This window comes from Stegostoma tigrinum, chromosome 20 (genome assembly GCF_030684315.1).
Source record: "Stegostoma tigrinum isolate sSteTig4 chromosome 20, sSteTig4.hap1, whole genome shotgun sequence".
Taxonomy (NCBI): Eukaryota; Metazoa; Chordata; class Chondrichthyes; order Orectolobiformes; family Stegostomatidae; genus Stegostoma; species Stegostoma tigrinum.
The window spans coordinates 35,433,576-35,456,075 of NC_081373.1; the positions used below are offsets into that span (position 1 = coordinate 35,433,576).

The 22,500-nt window shown below is 41.0% G+C and overlaps 1 protein-coding gene across 5 annotated transcripts in view; it reads right to left on the minus strand.

Moving 5' to 3' along the window:
- ebf3a (EBF transcription factor 3a) overlaps positions 1-22,500 on the minus strand; it is a 142,926-nt gene that overhangs the window by 35,622 nt on the left and 84,804 nt on the right. For 3 of the 5 annotated variants that reach the window (XM_048550813.2, XM_048550811.2, XM_048550809.2), the window contains exons 7-8: positions 9,925-10,006; positions 1,553-1,697 (exon numbers count right to left, since the gene is read on the minus strand). In XM_048550813.2, coding sequence (XP_048406770.1) covers positions 1,553-1,697; positions 9,925-10,006 — 227 coding nt within the window. The remainder of the gene's footprint in view (positions 1-1,552; positions 1,698-9,924; positions 10,007-22,500) is intronic. The other 2 variants (XM_048550812.2, XM_048550810.2) reach the window with 1 other exon arrangement.

Here is a 22,500-nt window from a genome sequence, read left to right on the forward strand (position 1 = left end):
AAATATGTTTGCAGCTTTAAAAAAAAATCATGACCCCAACCAGTCCCTCTTGACACTGACCCTCAGAGGTAGTGGCTCAAGCTTAAGGTGGGGTTCCCTTGGTTGTCAGCAGCCTTCAGATATCTCACACAAGTGACAACTGTGAGCTCAGACAGTGATTTTTAGCAGGTTATGTGACCATTGGGGCAACATAGCATGTATGTGCTTTCCAATAGAGGTTAATAGAAAAGAAGCAACACAAGCCTGGACCTATGTAAGGGTCGAGGCAACACATCTGCCTTCCATGCTTAGAATTGTTCTGCACAAACATATTGCCTGAGACAACAGCGCAAAACAATAGATGTTTACCTTTTCCTAGTTTGGGAACAGTTAAATCTGCTGAGGGGCTCCACCCTGCTTGCCTTGGCTTAGGGTAGCACATTCAATGCAAACCAACACAGCCTGAGATCTTTTGAATTTGCGTGATCGAAAGCAAGCTGGGACATTTACCAACACATCTCATTCAGGGGATCCATGATTTTATGTATTAGGCTTTGATTATTGCACGTCATTATCTTCAACACTTCATTCTGTCCAATTTAACAGCTCAACTTATTTATTAAAATCAAATATCTTCAGTAAGTCTTGAATAAATACAGCACTTGGTGTTTCCCGAAAGAACATTTTTCATTTTTTTGTTAACACTTGCAAGATTTAAGATGCTGCTTTCTTATTTCCAACACATTTTCCTCTCCCTCAGAATAAACCACATCTCTTATCAAATGTGGTGATGTAAGTGTTTTTTCTTCCCTCCAATCTGTCACTGCTTCCTGTTACTTTGCAGTTCCCATCAAACACAACTAGAGCAGGCAGAGATTCAGTTTTAGTCCATTATACTTCAGTTTTTGGCAATGCTCTGATTCAAAGTCACTCCCCTCCACCCCCGCCAAGTTCTCTCCATACTCTACTGTTCCTTTGCAGGCAAAACAGGCAGTCAGTCAGTCATGTGTAATTGGTTGGAAGAAAAATATTTTTTGTGCTTTTATTCCTTTCTCTCGCTCTCTCTCTCATATGCAAACCCCACAGTTTTCATCTCCAACAGCAGGGCCCAGAAACAGGAAACTGACCTCACAGTAAATTCCTTACAGATTTGATCATGTTTTTTTTACCATCACTGTAACTTACAAATCCAACCTGCAAGTGGAGTTCTATGCTGCTGACCATGGTGAGACGATTGCCAGAAAGAAATAAAAGCAATGGCAGAAGCTGCTAGCAAAATAACATAAAATGATCCCAGATTCCAAAGAATTATTTGGTTTCGCTGGAAAGTGTATGTCGCTGGAAATGAAATTTGGGAGACAGGGAAGTAAACAGACTGGGGATGAAGTGAAATGGTTGTGTTGACTAGCTTGGTTGAAAATACTTTTTTTGACCAATGATGTGTAAAATGTATTTGGATGTAAACGTAGGTTGAAGACTGTTTTACTGAAAGAATAGAAACGTAAGATGTAATGGGAGGGTAAAAAAAATCTTCTACAAATCATAAGGCACAATGTAAAATGTGTATGCCTACCATTTTCCAGATAAGAAGGGGCCGTACCTTCTGAAGGGTCAAGGCGGCGAGCCCGCCTGCCATGCTTAGAGTTGTTGTGTACAAACATGTTGTCTGAGACAGCCAGTACATGGCCATCGACATTAACTGTTGTTGATATAACAACCTGCGAATAAAAGAACACGTTGGTTAGGGGATAGTTACAGCATTGCACGAAAAGTCGACAAAGTGCTGACACCTTAATGAGCTGAAAAGAAATACAAGGGCCTTATTTTACAGTTAAATTAAACTGTCTTTGCTGAGAGTGTGGAGTGGTGCCAGAATAAGATGCTCCTTTCAAGAACAGTTTATGTAGTCGCTATAAATACCTGTCATTCATGCAGCCTCCGTAAAAGCTTTCTCTTATAATTGTCTCTTAAAAACCCGCCACACTAATTACAATTTAATCTGCCTATTATGTTAACAAATGAATGCAATTCATGTGAATATTCTACTCACCATTATCAGGCCCTAAAATACCCCTCAAGCTACTCATTTAAATGGTTGCTGTTTTCATTGATCTATTGATATATTGATTAACTAGTTTATCTAATTAGAATTACCTCACTTGAGAATGGGTTCTCATGAAAGGAGGTAAGGTTCTGAAATTACCACAAACTCTTTAATAAATCAGCAGACTTTCCCGCTTTCTGTTGGTAAATTATCCCAGGTCAATTTTCCACTTCCATTTAATCACTAATAATGAACTTTTTTGCATTTGAAAAGAAAGGACTGAATATGAATAGTGAAAATGTTTTCAATCAGTGTAAAGTAAGCCCTCTCAAGTTCATTTTGATGGTGATTGACCGTGGTATGTCAATGGAATTTCCTTTTTTGAGTGAAAGAGTTTCATTCTGCATCCACATTCAGGGACTGGCTATAGGTTGATGATGGATAGAGACTTCTCTTCCAGCTGCCTCTCAGTAGTAAGTGCTACAGAAAGCATACAAAATGCATAACCCTGCTTGAAATGTTCGAATGTGCTTCCGTGTGATGTAGTTTGGAAATTCCATCACTTACGTTAAAGTTCAAAAAATATTTCAAGTAACTGTTTACTGAGATGATTGAGAATATCCCTTAAATATAACTTCCTACATGAACTGATATCCTAAAAGTTTAATGCAGAAAACTATGCAGATAAAAATAACAGGCTTTTTTTAAAAAAACATGAGTTTAAACTGCCTTTCCCAACAGTGGCGTTGCCACATGTTCTGCATGTAAGGACATCCAGTTCTAACCACCTAAGTGTGATGAGCTACAAAATTTGGAATCACTACTCTCAGGCAATAGAGTATGGACATTGTGTCAGGATCAGATGTCCCAACCTGGTGTTGGAGTGTTGCAAGTTCTGGAATGTTCTGACTTTGAAGTATAAATAAGGCTGACATTATAGGATGGAGCTGCTGGTGACAGAAGTTATGTAAATCTATTTGCACAAACATTTTTTAATATATTTATGATTCTTGGAAGGCTTAAGAAAAATCTTTGTTTTGCATGGACATGGCTCTGATAGAAAACATTCTCTCTTTTCATTCTTACTAAAGCTTTGAGTTGCCGTCATTGTTTTGCTCATTATTTAAACAATTATTAGATATCCAAACAATATATAGCAATAACATGATCGTAAAATCATATTCATTGTCCATGTGCATGACTATTAAAAAAAGAAGTACACATATGTATTCATTTTTTAACCATATATTCATTTACAAAATAATGCTCATTAAAAGTAAAAATTTTAACACTTTGGTAATAATTCATATCTTGTCAGATGATAAAGTGATTATTTGCAGAATATGAAAGCCAAACCAGTATGTCAAATTGTAGCCATCTTTGATTTGTCATCTTTTGTAGGTCATTTACTGAGGAAAAGTGTGCAGTTCAGCACTAAACAAAGAATACAATATTCCTGCTGGCTCCTGGAGTGCACCTCAACAAAGGTGCTGAGGTAGTAATATCAGCAAAATGATTGCTTACGTTCTGACACCCAGTTAAGTCCAGTTAAACCTTCCGAGGAGCAGACAGATTAACTGAAGAGACCCAAGAAAGTCCTTCTAGTGACTAGTGTCTCCACTGTCGACCACAAGATCACTGGTGACTGATGCTTCTTTTAGTCGTCAGTGAGACAAAGAGGACATTTCCACTCATTCTTGGTTTGACCTTCTGCTCCACATCAATGGATCAATATCACCAATGCTATGTATCTGAGATGCATGAAAAATTGTAACACTACTGCCTTTTTCAGTGAGAATTTTATAATATTGTTCTGCTCAAACATTTTGGCTAATATTTTGGTTATTCCTCAAAATTACTACAGTGCTTCCTTGTGTAGTTAGCCACAGACACCTTTCTGAAAAAAACCATAATCAAATAGTACAGTTCATTGCTCACTACCTCTGATTCCAAGCATATACTGTATTGCATCATAATGAATAGTCTATTCACAATGCAGTTAAAACTTTCTACTCAAGAGTTGAGACAAATTTCAATTTTCATACAGATCTGTTAACTCTGCTGCTTTGTAGTGTATAAACAAGGTAAATTAAAACAGAAATGTCATTTAGCAGAATGAAAATTATCTAAAAGAACGTTAGTTTTTAAGTGAATAATATCCTCCCTCCTGAAAGAAATGTCAAAATTTGTGTTGGGTACCATTTGTTCCCGACAAAATAGCACAGGGTAAAAAACACTACAGAGACTTCTGCCAACCTGTTAAATGAAAAAATAAGTTTAAACATATAGGAAAAATACTGCTCTAGCAATACTCCCCACTGAAATCCCAACTGACTGTAAGACAATCTACAAACTGCTTTGTTTACAAACTGTCACTCTTTAAAGTTAAATCACTTAAGTTCAAATAAAGACAGTTCTATAAAAGACCTAGGACTTCAACATAAAATCAAAATTCAAAGAGTACTCTAATTAAGTTTTAAGATTTTCTTGTCCTCATTACTCGTTGAGCAATATATTTTTCTTAAGTCTTTATGTCTTCACTTGTCAAAGAAGTCACTATTGCAAGACTAATATAAAGAACAATCAAAGGTATGTTCATGCATTAAACAGAGATCAATATTACTGGTATTTGACAAAGGAATTAGGAATTTATTTAATCAAATGCCAATAATTCAAATAATTGAGTTTTCTTTTAATTGAACACTTTTCATAAAGTAATTGGACAATATTTTGAATTGAAGGGTATTATTATTAATGCAGAGATAACAAGGTTATCCCTCCCCTTACGGCATCCCAACACCAGCCCAGCTCATCCCTGCCTCCCCAACCCGTCCGTCCATCTATCCCCTCCTCCCACCTCAAGCACCAGTCCCATCTCTTACCTGCTAACCTCATCCTGCCCCCTTGACTTGTCTGTCCTCCCTGGACTGACCTATCTCCTCCCTACTTCCCCACCTACACTCGCCTTTACTGGCTCCATCCCCACCTCCTTGACTGGTCTATCTCCTCTTCACCTATCTTCTCGTCTATCCATCTTCTATCCGCTTCCCCCTCGCTCCCTATTTATTTCAGGACCTCCTTCCTCTCCCCCATTTCTGAAGAAGGGTCTAGGCCCGAAATGTCAGCTTTCCTGCTCCTATGATGCTGCTTGGCCCACTGTGTTCATCCAGCTCTACACCTTGTTATCTCAGATTCGCCAGCATCTGCAGTTCCTCCTATCTCTTATTATTAATGCATTTGGCTTGATGGATGCATGTTAATTATTTCTACCATGATTTTATATGTAAGAACCTGTTTTGATGTATTTTGCATCAGGTGGGCCCCAATATGTATATGTGATGCTCCACTCAGTTTTTTAGCTTCAGCTGGGTTGTTTGTGAGATGCCAAGTGGAGGTAAGGAAAATTGGCAGGTATTTAACTCAGGCCATTCTCCTGTACCTTCTTGGAGGTCACTGCTAGAACCCTGCAAATGGATCACTTGTCCAATCTTTCAATCAGGAAACAGTGCGTGGCATAGGGCAGTCTGAAGGGGGGAGAAAATAAATAAATAAATAACTTCGATTTTATAAATTGTTCCTTTTATACCAAACAACATGGGAATAAATTGAAGAGTTTCTGAAATCTGGGGTGGGGATCATAATGGACGCGGAAGTAACCCATACCCATTGACTGCAATGCAGGCTGAATGCCAACTTCACGCCAGCTGCTTATTTGAATGATCTCTGTACAAAGTCAATACAAATCTCTCTGTTCACGGGTTGGACACATCAGCAGGGAGCCAATATTGCAAGTAACTACCATCACTTAAAAGAAGTCTATACCAGTAAGCACCAGTCTGCACCATTTAGCGGTAGCCTGTACCTCTAAAATGGGGCACCTACTAGCTGCAGCAAGTGTTGGTAGGTGTGGTCGAAAAGAAACCGGCATGCTGCTTGGCCTGCTGTATTCATCCAGCTTCACGCTTTGTTACCTTGGATTCTCCAGCATCTGCAGTTCCCATTATCTCTGGCATTTGAATGAGAGAGCAAAAATACACCGTGGAAAGAGCAGGCTTCCACAGTTGTGGATAATACACAAGAACAGTGCTTCCCAACTAGTTTCTCATTATGACTCCATGAGGAAGGATGGGGGGGTGGTCATAGTGCCTATGCAAGCAACGGTGGGAGGGGTCCTAAAGGAGGGGTGAGAGACTGATGGGAATGGCAGGGAGAAAGCTGTTTATTTCATGGGGAGTTCTAAGTGAAAAATACTTACCCTCCTGGTAGGTACTTTAGGATGGGATTAAGGCTTGGGCCGTTAGGCCTCATTCACTATTTAAAAAAAATACTAGATTTAAAGTCTTGCAGCTGTCAGCATTTGTTCAGTGCTCTATTGGTAATCATTCCTGCATTGAAGTCCGCAACACGAACATTTTGGCTAGTGACCCCACAGCGTGCTGCTTGGGTTGGTGAGCATTGGTGATCTGAATGAAAGTGATCTACAAGATTGAGACATGTCCCTGTACAACAATGGTCTCTTTCTGAAGCCCTTGCATTATAGATGCTATTCTTCAGCCAATTCAGTTCACTTGATGCGAGGGCACTGGAAAAAGCTGTGGGCTCTGACAACTTCCCAGTAATAGTACTAAAGACTTGTGCTCCAGTACTAGTCATGTCCCTATCCAATGCATTCGAGTTCAGCTACATAACTGGCATCCATCTGGGATTGTGGAAAATTGTCCAGATATGTTCTATCAACAAAATCCCAGACAAGTCCAATCCAGCAATCTATTGAAGAGTCATCTAGACTCGAAATGTTAACTTGCTGTCTCTCCATGGATGCTGCCTGACCCATTGTGATCTCCAGCATTTTTTGTTTTCAGTACCGATTCCACCATCTGCAATAATTTGCTCCTACAATCTATTCTCAATCATCAACAAACTGATGCAAGGTGGTAGTCTAAAATGCTGCCTAGTGACATTTGCACAAACATAACCTGCTCAGTGATGCTCAGTTTGGGTTCCACTAGAAGTATTCTGCTCCTGACTTTATTACACCTTGGTCCAAATATGAACAAAAGATTCTAGAAGACAGTAACCATCCCAATGTACATCGACAAAAAGTACAGCACCAACTCACCAAGGCCCCATTAACACCATCTTCTACTAAACCTCGATTACTAAGGACAGCAGATAAATGAGAACACCATCAACTGCAATATCTCATCCAAGCCATGCACCATCCTGACTGGAACTACATCACCATCTTTCACATATGCTGGTTCAAATTCTTGGGACTCCCCTAACAGCGCTATGGGTGCATTGACATGCCAAGGGCTGTAGTGGCTCAAAATGGCAACTTGCCATCACTTTCTTGAAGCCATTTAGCAATGGGTAATAAATGCAGGCATAGCCAGTGACACCCACATCCCGTGAAAGAAAACAAATTTCTCATACATAATCCCCTTCTTGCATCTCACCTACCTCAATCCCATGGCTCCTGATTTACAAACTTAATTTGGCATAAGCATGAAAATTTTGTGTGCATGCATACCAGCGTTGTCCTACTGACTGCCCTTTCAAAGCCCAGCAACAATAAAGGAGTTGTATTCATATAGTCCCTGTAACGTAACAAGATTTCCCCAGGTGCTTCAGAGGAATGATGAGAAGAAGAAGAAAGATGAGCTGCAGACAGTGATTTTTGGACTCATTGGCCTTCCTGCATGTTGTTGATGAAGACTCTCTATGTGTTTGATGCTTTCTAGAATGAACATTCTCTACCTTTGTCAGTCACAAACTATGGTCTCCCAAGAGACGTTGGGTAGGTTTGACCTCTTCAGGAATGCTTCGAAGACATCATCTCGAAAGCTGTCTTCCTGCTGTGACTGAGTTTCAAGTGGAGCATTTGCTATGAAGGAGACAATTAGGCTCACCAAATACATGCCTACCTAACTGAGCTGGTATTGACTAAATAGTGCCTCAATGCTGTCCATTTAGCTTGGGAGCAGGCAATGTTGTCCGACCAGCTTCTTGCCATAGGATTTGGATTTGAACCATTGTATAAATGTTGGAAACATATGCATCAGTTGTACAATGGAGCCATGTTTTCAGCACAGGCCAGAGACAGGAATTCTGAAGTGAATTCTCAATTTAGCTCCCTATGCCTGTCTCATACATGCACAAGTCAGGATTGTGATGAAATATTTTCCACTTCTTTGAATAAATGCAGCATCAAAAACTACCATGGAGCTCTGCTCCATCCATGGCTAAGCAACCTGCTTAATTGGCACCCCAACTACCACTTTATACATTCACTCCCTCCACCACCAGCACATAGGGGCAGTCGTGTGTATGATCTATAAGACGCACTGCAGGAACTCACCAAGGCTGCTTCAACAACACCCATCTACCAAACCCGCAATCTCTACAACATAGACATGACAATGGCAGAGACACATGATCACAATAATCTACAATTTCCCCTCAGGTCATCCACCACCCTGACTACAAGGTTGATTACTGTTCCTTCTTTGTTGCTGGGTCAACATCCTGAAAGTTCCTTCCTAACAGCATCGTGGCTGTTGCCACCACATGGACTGTTGCAGTTCATGAAGGCAGCTGACCACCACCTTCTCCAGGACAACTGGGGTTAGGCAATAAATGCTGACCTAACCAGTGACGTTCACATCCCAGGTACAAGAAAGAAGAAAAGGTAGTTCTTGTTGCCCACTAGCCAGCCTTTGGTTTACTATGGTTACTCAACCGGAGTTGGCACAGTGAACTGCTAAAAGGTGAAGTTCCTATGAATGCTACCACGCTACTCTGCTTTGACCTAGATGATTTGCTATGCAGTTCATGGTACAAACCAATTGGACATTGAATGAATGGAATCTATTTTGGTTCTGCTATACTGTGGTGTTGCAGGCAATGTATGCAAAGTGCTAACGTGTGCAGTAACATCGCCCTCCACAAAAGCAAAGCTTACAATCCGAGCCAAGTTGAAAGCTATCTCTACCCACTTCTCTTTGGCAAGAGAAAATGCAATGTGGTTGCCTGTCATTAAATAAGAGCCTCAGTGATCTCCTTAACACAATGCACTGCAAATATCTTCAGTTCCAAACTGGGAAGAGTCAGATGCATAAATGTTCATCACCATTATCACCTCATGGCTGTGGCAATGCCACCCTTATCCTATTCTGACGTTATAGCTATTGTTGCAGCAGATGGCAGATTTCAATGAGGATTTCTTTGCTGAAGTGCAAAGATCGCTCCCATTTCTCATTGTTTAAGTTCAGTTAGAATTCCATCCTAAACACTCTGGCTGAATATGGCCTCCTGCTGACAGCCTTCTAACCCTCACACTCCTCCCTGTTCCAGCAGTTTATCCTAAACCTTTCATTCTCCAAGTCATTTGTATTTCAACGTGAATTCCATTACACTCATGTATGGTGGCAACTATTTGTTCACAAGCCTTGAGGTCACATCATACATGGTTTCATTCACAACTTGAAGCAACTGTGGAAAAGCACCAAACACACATAGAATTGTGACAGCAGCCAGAAAATAATCTGTAAATAGTTGATGATGCCTTTAGATGGTGGTAGTTGACGATCCTGTCTGATGCTGAATGTATGTTCGGCAATGCAAGAGAGTGAGGTTATTGGCTGGAGACATTAGTTTCAGAATGGCACTATTGATGACATTTCACTAACTGGCGCTGTGATCTGTCTGCCACTTCATGTATGCAATGAACATCTAATAGGAGTATATGCATGTGCGGCAGCTGCTATTTTGGAGCTCAAACGGCACTCAAAAAAAGAATGCTATTGATCCCAGTTTCTTGTTCAAAGAATTTCACCAGAACTCCGCACCCTCAAAATTTAAGAGCCCATTGCAAAGTAAACATTTTAATTTTTAATTACCTGGAATCTACGCATGTCTCTTGGATTTCCTGCATTCTTCAAGCAGTTCTGATTGCACTTGAGGAAAAACTTTAAGAAGAACCTAAAATTAAATATAGAACATAAAAATATTGAAAACAGATGAGAAGAATAAGCCAATGACTGATCTAATTGATGTTTGACTAAATAAAATCTCCATAAAGAATAAAAGGGTTGTATTAGTACGCATGGCTCACGAATTTTGCTTCCTTAGTATTGCACCTTTTTATTATTCATTAATAAATCATTCACAGTTTCCGTTGCTTGCACATCTGCCATCAACATAAGTCATTTGATATTCCACCCACCAATCTTTACTAACAACTACTCTGCAATTAAACCAGGCAAAGTCAATACCCAGGTAAATTACACACACCTGCGGCCATGCTTCATTTTAACTACATCAGAATAGGACCTAACAAGGTGAGAGCATACAGCAAAGTTATGGGCCTGTCAAGCAATTAGGTTTCACTTTGAGGACATATGCACAGGGCAATTATGCTGCACATTACAACCTGGCTAATCTTCTGAACAAATGTCATCTGTGAGGAACTAGGTGAAGACAGTTCATCAGCAAATGTTCTTCCTCTTTAACATATAACAACATAAATGAATCTTTTATGCAATCTGAAATATTTTATGGCCACCATGTTTTTTAAAATGTCTACCTTGGAGTATCAGAGATTTTGGAATCTCCCAAAACACTCAAAACTGTCATTCTTAATTTCAATATACCTGTGTAAAGTCACTAATAAAGCACTGAAGTCATTTTTTATTTACACCAGAAATCATCAACAAATGTATTATATAAGCAATAGCAAACTTTTGATTGTTTGATGCTAACCCTTTGTATATTTTCACACAACCCAGCAATACTGAGAAATAATAACACATTTGCTATTTGAGAGAAGCCTTAACAAAACAATATAGCTACAGGTTCATTACAGTCTGCTGAAGTACTGTAATTTACTTGCGAAACTGGTATTTTGTTTTCTTTCAATAGTATTCTGCATTATATGCAGTATCTAGTGTGCCTGTATCTTTTTGATCTGAAACTGTCAGGCCAGAATGTCTTAGGCAGCTTGGGCATAAGGTGCCGGTCTCTTAGGGGGTATTGGCTGTACCAGGCATCAAGAAGTCAAAAGGCATTTCTAGTCATTTGCTCTCTTACCCTTCAAACAGGAACCTCATAGGTGATATCTGACAGCCTGCATGAATTTATGCTTTCAGCCATCAGTACTCAGTGCTTGCGTTGAAAGCAACAAAAAAAATCTTTTTGTGTGGCAGAAAATCTTTGACTTCAGCACCAATAAACTCTCTATTACTGCCAAACACAGATTTGCTGATCACAAAGAGGTGATAAAAATCCTGTGTTGTCATTAGTGCATTATGCTTAATTGTGTACAGTATGTTTAAGGTTGCATCGGTTGGCCCATTATCAAAATGACCATTATGTACACTAATTCTCTGACCCTGTGTTTATTTCCCTAAAGAGTCATAATCTTTCACAGTAGGTTTTAGAGTAAATCAAGCTTGAAATATGGGCTTTATTTACTCCTGCTTCTCTCTAGCTTTGTGGTAGGCTCTAGTTCAAGCTAATCTCCGGTCCCTACAAAATAATGCCACCCACGAATACAGGCTTGGAAATGGGTGCAATGTGAGGTCTTTGATTTTTTTTGTTTTATTGGCCAATATAACTTATTTGGAAATCCACTCTCTGAATTTCAATAAATTCAATTGTTGTTTACAACATGCTAAATTGACCTCCCCATCTTCTCAAGAACATATTTATTGTAGTTCATGCAGGTTCATTAATTGCATGTGTACAATTCAAATGATAATTATTGAAACTATTTTAAATATTTAATTGAGCATTGAAACATAATTAAACATGGAATTTAAATCTTTAACAGTTGAAACAAAGAGAGTAATATTCAGTAGATGTTTTTACTAAGTATACTCTACAGAGATGGAATTGCCATGAACAACTTAAATTCTGGAATAGGTCACTGTTTACATAAATATATCCCACAATTCCCCAATACTCAAATATCACTTATGACTTGTCAGTGAACCATATTAGTGATGCAAACACTTATTCACAAAAGCTAAAGGTTTCCGTGTCATTTTCACAGCCACTTCAATTGATGCATGTTTGAACTATGAATTGGTTCATTTATTTTTACTTTTATGAAGTTGATTAGCAAGAGCTCTTTTCTTATCTGATGAAAATCATTTTAATTGTAGTGTTAGACTCAAGTGTAATATCCATTACATTATGTGCTGTTTAAATTCTACATGGGTATTGTGTAAATTGCTCCTTTGTGAGAGTGGAAGCAATTATTACTAAACAGCACTCTTAAATGGCTACAGAACTTTGTGGTGTTGTTCAGACTATCAGAAACAAAGCAGCCTGTTTAATTGTAATTTAATGGAATATCAACGAGTCTATGGCATTAGATGTTGGCAAACGAGAGCAGGAGAGAAAAATTAACTGCAATTATGTTTGATTAAAGCTATCCTTCTCAATAATCAGCTATCCTGACAGGCCATGAGGCTCTGGTGGGTTTCAGGATGGCAAAAGGTGTTGAGCAATATTAGGGCCAATAAAGGAGATATTAGCATAGCTAATTACAGCAGCACAAAACCTGTAAAAGGGACCTCTGTGTATTGTAATGTGTGAAATAATTGGCTGAGTCCGTTATCAATTACATGAGGAATGAATTTGGTTTGTCACTGAAAAGCTGATGAGATGCATTTCATTTGACACTGCCCCTGTCCCCAACGTTTTGATGTAACTAAGGACTTATCAGCTTTTATCAAAAGCTGCAACTTTCCAGTGGCCAAATCACTGATAAAATTATCTTGCCAGCAAGTGTTAGGTAATTAATACAACTCATCCTCACTGCCTTTCTTGCTACTGCTGCTTTTTGCCTAGCTAAAGCCACTAATCATGTAATAATGATTTCTTTCCCTCTGGTCAAAGGAGAAATAGATTATCTCCTTAGAAATGCAGCTGTCTTAATGTTTAAACTGTTTGTGCTCCATGGCACTAGTAATTGAGGAAAACATCAAAAATTTGCTTTTTGTTAAAAAAACGTATCACTTTCTCCCTCTCTGCACATACCTGATAACTGTGAGGCCTTGATTATCTAAGCAACTTGTAGATAAAGAATTAGTTCCCATAAGTAACAGCTTTAGGAACTGCAATTTAGCAACAGCTGTGCAAAAATGCCATAAAATCAGTGTGTAGAAAGTTTGTTTTTGTGCGGAGGTGTTATATAAATCTCTAAACAGTGGCATTCAATCCATAGAGGAGACAGTGCAAAGAGGAACCATAAAGTACATCCCACAACAGAGGATAGAACTATGAGGGAAAATGAAGCAATTTACACTCTTCAAAAATGGAAGTAGGTGGCTGGTGAGTAGACCATAAAGATATACATGACAGTAAAACAAGGCCAATCCAAGCAGAGATAGTAGGAACTGCAGATGCTGGAGAATCTGAGATTACAAGGTGTACAGCTGGATAAACACAGCAGGCCAAGCAGCATCTTAGGAGCAGGAAAGCTGATGTTTTGGGCTTAGACACTTCATCAGAAAATGTGGTGTCTAGGCCCAAAACATCAGCTTTCCTGCTGAAATCTAAGCATGTGTTTTAAGGAAAATCATGGCACAAGGGCAAAGTACCATTCTTAAAGAAGAAACCAATTTAGAGAGCCCAAAACCCCTCACAACCAATGGATTATGCTTGAAGTGCAGTTGGTCTTGTCATGCAGACAAATGAAGTAGCCAGTTGGTCCACAGCAGGAGACCTTGAGCAGATCATGAATGAATGACTAAGTGATCTGTTTTTAGTCAGGAAGATTGAGGAAGAAGTCTTCATCAGGACTTCAAGAGAATTCACTCCACTGATTGCCTGCTCAGCTAGAATGGCATTCAGTTTCTCATCTCATTGGCATCATATCTTTTATAATATAGCAACAGAATACTATTTCAGATTATGAGCCCAGTCTGTAGTGGAGTTTGAAACTGCTGAAAGGTGAATTTGCACCAATGTCAAGTCACTTTTTTCTTACAAAGTGATTTACACCTGGAAAGGAATTTCAGGTAGAATCAATTAATCAAAACAAAATTTGGAGACAGTAATCAATCTTGCATGAATTTCAGCTAAAATAATGGAATTGATTAGAAGCAAATTTTAGAATTACCTGTCCAATAATAAAACAAATAAGAATAGGGGATGTGATGGCTTTGTGGTGTTGTGGCTGGATGAATAATCCCAGTTTTACAATCTGCCATAACAGATGATGGAATTTAAACTGCTGCAAAAAAATCTGGAATTACAACTCTAATGATGACCATTGTTGATAGTCATGCAAACCCATCTGGTTCACTAATGTAATAAAGTGTGAAGCTGGATGAACACAGCAGGCCAAGCAGCATCTCAGGAGCACAAAAGCTGACGTTTTGGGCCTAGACCCTTCATCAGAGAGGGGGATGGGGTGAGGGTTCTGGAATAAATAGGGAGAGAGGGGGAGGCGGACCAAAGATGGAGAGAAAAGAAGATAGGTGGAGAGGAGAGTACAGGTGGGGAGGTAGGATGGGATAGGTCAGTCAAGGGAAGACGGACAGGTCACGGAGGTGGGATGAGGTTAGTAGGTAGGAAATGGAGGTGCGGCTTGGGGTGGGAGGAAGGAATGGGTGAGAGGAAGAACAGGTTAGGGAGGCAGAGACAGGCTGGGCTGGTTTTGGGATGCAGTGGGGGAAGGGGAGATTTTGAAGCTAGTGAAGTCCACATCGACACCATTGGGCTGCAGGGTTCCCAAGCGGAATATGAGTTGCTGTTCCTGCAACCGTCGGGTGGCATCATTGTGGCACTGCAGGAGGCCCATGATGGACATGTCGTCTGAGGAATGGGAGGGGGAGTTGAAATGGTTTGCGACTGGGCGGTGCAGTTGTTTAGTGCGAACCAAGCGGAGGTGTTCTGCAAAGCAGTCCCCAAGCCTCTGCTTGGTTTCCCCAATGTAGAGGAAGCCACACCGGGTACAATGGATACAGTATACCACATTGGCAGATGTGCAGGTGAACCTCTGCTTAATATGGAAAGTCATCTTGGGGCCTGGGATAGGGGTGAGGGAGGAGGTGTGGGGGCAAGTGTAGCACTTCCTGCAGTTGCAGGGGAAGGTGTCGGGTGTGGTGGGGTTGGAGGGCAGTGTGGGGCGAACAAGGGAGTCACGGAGAGAGTGGTCTCTCCGGAAAGCAGACAAGGGTGGGGGTGGAAAAATGTCCTTTTTGGGAAGTATGCTGGCCTACCAATGATTCCAGACCCACAGCAATGCGTTGACTCTTAATTGCCCTCTCAAGAGCCTAGCAAGTTACTCAGTTGGATCAACTGCTACCAGGTCTAAAGAAAGGAATGTCACCAGACTGACCACATAAAGCACCAGAAACAAAAATGACAAACCCAACCCTGTTTATCCTGCAAAGTCCTCTTTGTCAACATCTGTATTGAGTAACAAAATTGAGGCAGCTGTCTCATAGACTATTTAATCAACTGACTGCCATCATAAAACTCATGGAATCACAGCACAGGTAGTGTGCCAGGCAACACCATCACCATCCGTGGATATATCCTAAATACTGCAAGACAGATCCAACAGAGGTGGTGGCACTGTGGTACACAATCAAGAGGGAGATGCCCTAGGAGTCATGATCGGACCCCATGAAACCTCATGGCACCAGATTAACCATAGGTAAGGAAACCTCCTATGGGCCTCCTATTAATTATCCCCTCCTTTCAGAAGATGATTCAGTACTCCTCCACTTGCAAACAGCACAGGAAGTGCTCTGGGTGATGGACAATAAATGGCCATTGTCAAGAATGGCTCAGTAGCATCACTTCTGGTTGAGGTATTTAAGTCCTAAAGGATATAGGTGCTAGGCTGAGCCTGCAGCAGGTGGAGAGAGAACCAACAAGAGGAAAGAGTACACTTGACCGCAGCCTCAACCATCTGTCTGCCACAGATGCAACTGTACGTAACAGCATGAGGAATAGTGGAGAAGATGTTCCATCTTCACATTGAGAACACTCTCTATTGTATTGTATGGCATTACAAACATAGCCTTTGAACAGGTTTGGCAACGTAAATCTGGGCATTCATGAAGTACCATGAGTTTTTAGCAGTGGCCCAATGTCAGTCAAACACAACCTGCAACCTCATAGCCTAGCATATTCCCTATGCTACCATTACCATTAAGCTGGGGTATCAACCCTGGGTACAATAAAGATTTCAGGAGTAAATGCCAGATGCAGCAACACACATATCTAAAAAATGTGGTGTCAAATTGGTGAAGCCACAAAACAGGACTATTTGCAAATCAAACAGCATAAGCAGTGAGTAATAGACAGAGTTAAGAGTCCACAACTGATGGATCAGATCTATGCTCTACAGTCAAGCCACATTTAGTCATGAATTGTGGCAGACAATCAAACAACTCACTGAAGGAAAAAGCTCCACAAATACCCCTATCCTCAATAATTGGGAAGCCCAGCACATCACACCAAAACATAAAGTTGAAGCATTCACAACAAATCTTCATCAAGACATACTATCTGAATGATCCATCTCAGCTTCCTCCAGAGGTCCCCAGCATCACAGATGCCAGTCTTTAGCCAATTTGACCAATTCTACACGATATCAAGAAATGATTGGAGGCACAGAATACTGCAAAGGGTATAGGTGAGACAACATCCCAGCAACAGCACTGAAGAGTTGTGCTCCAGAACTTGCCACTTCCCGAGCCAAGCTGTCCCAGTACAGCTAAACACTGATATCTATTCAGGAATATGGAAAATTGCACTGTGTATCCTATACACAAAAGCTGGGCAATTACCACCCCATCAGTCTACCCTTAATCATCAGTAAAGTGATGGAAAGTGTCATCAACAGGTCTACTCAGCAGTACCTACTCAGCAACAACCTGCTCAGTGATACCCAGTTTGGCTTTCGCCAGGGCCACTCAGCTCCTGACCTCATTACAGCCTTGGTTCAAACATGCACAAAAGAGCTGAATTCCGGGGGTCAGATGAGAGTGATTGCCCTTGACATCAAGGTTGCATTTAACCAACTGTTGCAACAAGGAAACCCAGCAAAACTTGAGTCAATGGGAATGAGGAGGGAAAGTCTCCACTGGTTAGAGTCACACCTAGCACAATGGATGATAATTGTGGTTATTAGAGATCAATCATTAAAGCTGCAGGATAACTCTGCAGGAGATCCTGGGGTTAGTGTACTGGGCCCAACCACCTTCGGCTGCTTCATCAATGATCCTTCCTCCATCATAAGGACAAAAGTACAGATGTATACTTATAATTGAACAATGTTCAGCACCACTTGTGACTCATCAGATGCTAAAGTAGTCCATGTCCAAATGCAGCCAGACTTGGACACATCCAAGTTTGGTTGATAAGTGGAAAGTAATACTTGTGCCAGACAAGTGACAGACAATGACCATCTCCAATGACAAAGAATTTAATCACCGCCCCTTGACATTCAATGGCATTATCACCACTGAATCTCCCACTATCAACATCCTGAAATGTAACTGGACTAACCAAATAAATACTGTGGCTAAGGAGCTGGTCAGAGACTAGGAATCCTGCAGCAAGTAACTCATCTCCTAACTCCCCAAAAACTTGCCCATTTAACAAAATATTCCCAACTTGCCCACTCCAGCAATAATCCAGAAGCTTGGCAACATCCAGGACAAAGTAACTCATTTGATTGGCATAATGTCTATAATGACTCACCCCCTCCAGCAGACACTCAGTCACACCAGCGCGAACCATCAACAATATGCACTGCAGAAATTCATCAAGGCTCCTTAGACAGTACCTTCCAATTCCATCACCACTAATAAGGATAAGGATAGCAAATACATGGAAACGCGACCACCCACAATTTCTTTCTAAGCCAATCACCATCCTGGTGAATGGTCCTGTAGGACTATGACCTAGCTTTGCTGACGAAATGGCAGTATATTTCCAAGCCAATCACCATCCTGGCTTGGAAATATACTGCCATTTCGTCAGCAAAGCTAGGTCATAGTCCTAGAATTTCTCTCCTAACAGAATTGTGGGTCTACCTGTAGCAAGTGGCCTGTAGCAGTTCAAGAAGGCAACTCACTACCTTTTTCTCAAGGGGAACTCGGAACAAACAATGAATGCTAACCTAGAGAGCAAATGCCTACATTCCATGAGTGAATTAATAAAAAAAGAAGCTGACACAGATTATGGTAGTAAAATATACTAATTGACTAACTGCTCTGATGTCTTGAAGGTGTGACATGGTAATAACATCATGGGGATGGTAATGCAGAAATGCAGGCTAATATTCTAAGATATGAGGTAAAATTCTACATGGCAGCTGCTGGGTTTTAAACTCAGTTAATAAATTTAAGATAAAATCTATTCTCAGTAATGTTGTCCATGAGCTATCACAGATTGTTGCAAAACCCTATCTGAATCATTGATGTTCCTTAGAGAAGGAAATCTGCCATCCTGGCCTGATCTGGCCTATGTGTTACTACAGACATACACATACAGTGGCCGGTTCTGGTCGCCCTGTTATAGGAAGGATATTAGTAAGCGGTGGAGTGTTCAGAAGAGATTTACCAGAATCTTGCTGGGAATGGAAGGTTTGAGTTTTAAGGAGAGGCTGGATAGGCTGGGACTTTTCTCAATGGAGCTCAGAGGTTGAGGGGTGGCATTATAGAAGCTTCTTAAATCATGAGGGGTACAGATAAGTTGAATGGCAAATGTCTTTTCCTTATGGTGGGGAATTTCAAGAGTAGGCGGCATATACTTACAGTGAGAGGAGAAAGATTTAAAGAAGACATCAGGGGAATTTTTTTTTAAACAAGAGAATGACTTGTATGTGGAATGAACTTCTAGGAGACGTGGTGGTAGATATGGGTACAGTTATAAGTACGTGAATAGGTAAAATTTGGAAGGATTTAGGCCAAGCACAGGCACGAGGGACTCATTTAATTTGGGATTCTGGCTGGCATGGTCTGGTTGGACTGACAGGTCTGATACCATGCAATATGGCTCTATGACTTTGATTTTATGAACATAGTTGATTCTGAAATGCCTTCTCAAACGGCCAAGCAAGTTCAAGGGGAATTAAGGATTGGCAACAAATGTTGGCTTTACTATCAATGCCCACATCCCATTAAGGAATAAATAAGATATACCAAGGAAAGCCTGATAAGGTGGTATGCTTAGATTTTCAAAAAAAAAATCTTTTGATTAAGTTCTGCATTAGAAATTGGTGTTCTGGCTTGAAGTTTAGGAATGGATAAGAAATTTACTGAGGATGGAAAGAAAAATACACTTGTTGGGTTGGTGACATCAGAATGTGGGAAATACCAAAAGGAGAGTTCCAGGAATTGGTGTCAGGATCCCCACTATTTCAAATGAATAGTAATCTATTGTGCAGAAGTTTAATGAAAACAGATATAAAAAATGTTGATTATACCAATCTGAGTGGAGCAACTTACATTGTGAATGTTATCACAGTGGATTGTCAAGGAGTTGAAATAACAAAGATAAAAGCAGAGCTGGTATTTAAAATCTGAAATTACTGCAGAAATTACCTAAGTGAACAGAAAGGTGACTATATAACCAAAACAGGAGATAGGATGTTCAAGGCTTAACTGCTAAGCTGTGTAATGTTCTGGTCAAGTTCCACTTTCAGGCTTATGTCCACTTCAAAAACAAGGCATCTGCACTCTCCTGGCACAAGACTTCTAATTTCGATGCTAGTGATGAGTAAAGTCTGAACGAGCAGACATTTTAGCCTTGAAAACTAGCAGCAGAGAGACAACTTTATCACAACAGGCAAAAGGTAAATCTGAAATGCTACTTCCTATTATGATGAGAAAAGAGTAGGGGAGGCCAAAGGTTCAACCTGGTGAAAAACTTAAGACTGATGTCAACAAGCTCTTTACACAACATACTGATCAACGCATGGAATGGACTTTTGGAAAGGACAGCGGAAGCAAGAACAAATAAATAATTTAATAGCCAACTGCACAATGTGTTAGTGAGTAGTTATTTTGTTTTAGACAGATGGATGATTTAAAGTTAAAATGTGTGGCAACTGGCTCGGTGTTTCGCACTGCTGCCTCACAGCACCAGGGGCCAATTCCAGCCTCAGATGACTGTCTCTGTTGAGTTTACATGTACTCTCCCTATCTCTGTGGGTTTCTGCCAGTGCTCTGGTTTCCTCTCACAGTGCAAAGGTATGCAGGGTTAGGTGAATTGGCTGTGCTAATTACCCATAATGTCCAGGGATATGCAGGCTAGTCGGGTTAGCCATGGGAAAGGCGGAGTTACAGGGTGTGTCTGGATCTGGGTGGGACATTGTTCAGAAGGGTGTTGCAGACTTGATGGGCTAACTGGCCTCTCTCTGCACTGTATGATTTGATTCTATGAAGTGGTTTCCTTATTCTGTATCTGTTGTATAAGTTATTATTGATTGATATGATAGTTGATTTTCTAGATAGATGGGTCATAAGGTGTGCCAAATCATTCCCTATGGTGGAATCTTGTGAGGTTTGAGTATCAGGTCAACATATCATTCAGAAATATCAACTGCTATTGAGTAAGAGTATCATCTGTTCTCAGGCAAAGGAAGATTGTGGCATATTACCCTTTCTACGCAACTTGAAAGACCTGGCATTAACAGCTTCCAACTGCAAGAACACTTCCTGGCAAATTGACTCATACACAGCAATGAGAATGTTCAAAAAGTGCTCAGGTTACATAACACCTCATCACATTTTCAGGAATATCCTAATGCACTTCAAAAATAAAACAATTCTTTTCTTTATTCATTCATGGGATGAGGGTGTCACTGGCTAGGCAGAATTTATTGCCCATTCTTAATTGCCCAGAGGGCAGTTAAGAGTCAACCACATTGCTGTGGGTCTGGAGTCACATGTAGGCCAGTTTTCTTCCCTACATGACATTAACGAACCAGAGGGGTTTCCCCCCAAACAATTGACAATAGATTCATGATCATCATTTGACTCTTAATTCCAGATATTTATTGAATTCAAATTCCACCATGTGCCATGGCAGGATTTATTCCAGGCCCCCAGCATATTATCTGGGCTAATAGTCCAGTGATAATACTACTAGGCCATCACCTCATCTGAATTATACAAAGAGAGCCCACAAACATCATTAAGGGATGATTAGTTTTCGTGGCGTTGATTTAGGGTTGTATATTAACCAGGATATCAGAGCTTCGTCTGCATTTTTTAAAGTAAGTTGTGAGTTCTTTAATATTGTCTAAAATAACATGAACAATCAAACAAGGCCTCAGCTTAACATTTCCTCTAAAAGAAAAACCTCAGAAACTGCAGTAGTCACTCCACACTACATTGAAATATGAGCCATCATTATCCCATTAAATTCTAGAATATGGATTGAACATGCGTTGCTTGGCGCAGAATTGAGTGTGTTCCATCAGAATCAATCTGATACAATTTAGTTAACAAAGTGTGAGGTTGGATGAACACAGCAGGCCAAGTAGCATCTCAGGAGCACAAAAGCTGACGTTTCGGACCTAGACCCTTCATCAGAGAGGGGGATGGGGAGAGGGAACTGGAATAAATAGGGAGAGAGGGGGAGGCGGACCGAAGATGAAGAGAACGTGGTGTGGCTTCCTCTACATTGGGGAAACCAAGCAGAGGCTTGGGGACTGCTTTGCAGAACACCTCCGCTCGGTTCGCAATAAACAACTGCACCTCCCAGTCGCGAACCATTTTAACTCCCCCTCCCATTCCTCAGACGACATGTCCATCATGGACCTCCTGCAGTGCCACAATGATGCCACCCGAATGTTGCAGGAACAGCAACCTATATTCTGCTTGGGAACCCTGCAGCCCAATGGTATCAATGTGGACTTCACCAGCTTCAAGATCTCCCCTTCCCTCACCGCATCCCAAAACCAGCACAGTTCGTCCCCTCCCTCCACTGCATCACACAACCAGCCCAGCTCGTCCCCTCCTCCCACTGCATCCCAAAACCAGCCCAGCCTGTCTCCGCCTCCCTAACCTGTTCTTCCTCTCACCCATCCCTTCCTCCCACCCCAAGCCGCACCTCCATTTCCTACCTACTAACCTCATCCCACCTCCTTGACCTGTCCGTCTTCCCGGGACTGACCTATCCCCTCCCTACCTCCCCACCTATACTCTCTCCACCTATCTTCTTTACTCTCCATCTTCGGTCTGCCTCCCCCTCTCTCCCTATTTATTCCAGTTCCCTCACCCCATCCCCCTCTCTGATGAAGGGTCTAGGCCCGAAACGTCAGCTTTTGTGCCCCTGAGATGCTGCTGGGCCTGCTGTGTTCATCCAGCCTCACACTTTGTTATCTTGGATTCTCCAGCATCTGCAGTTCCCATTATCTCTGATACAATTTAGTCACTTGACTGTTCCAACTCTCGTAGACTTTGTGGTGTAAATTAAATCAACTGGGCAATAAA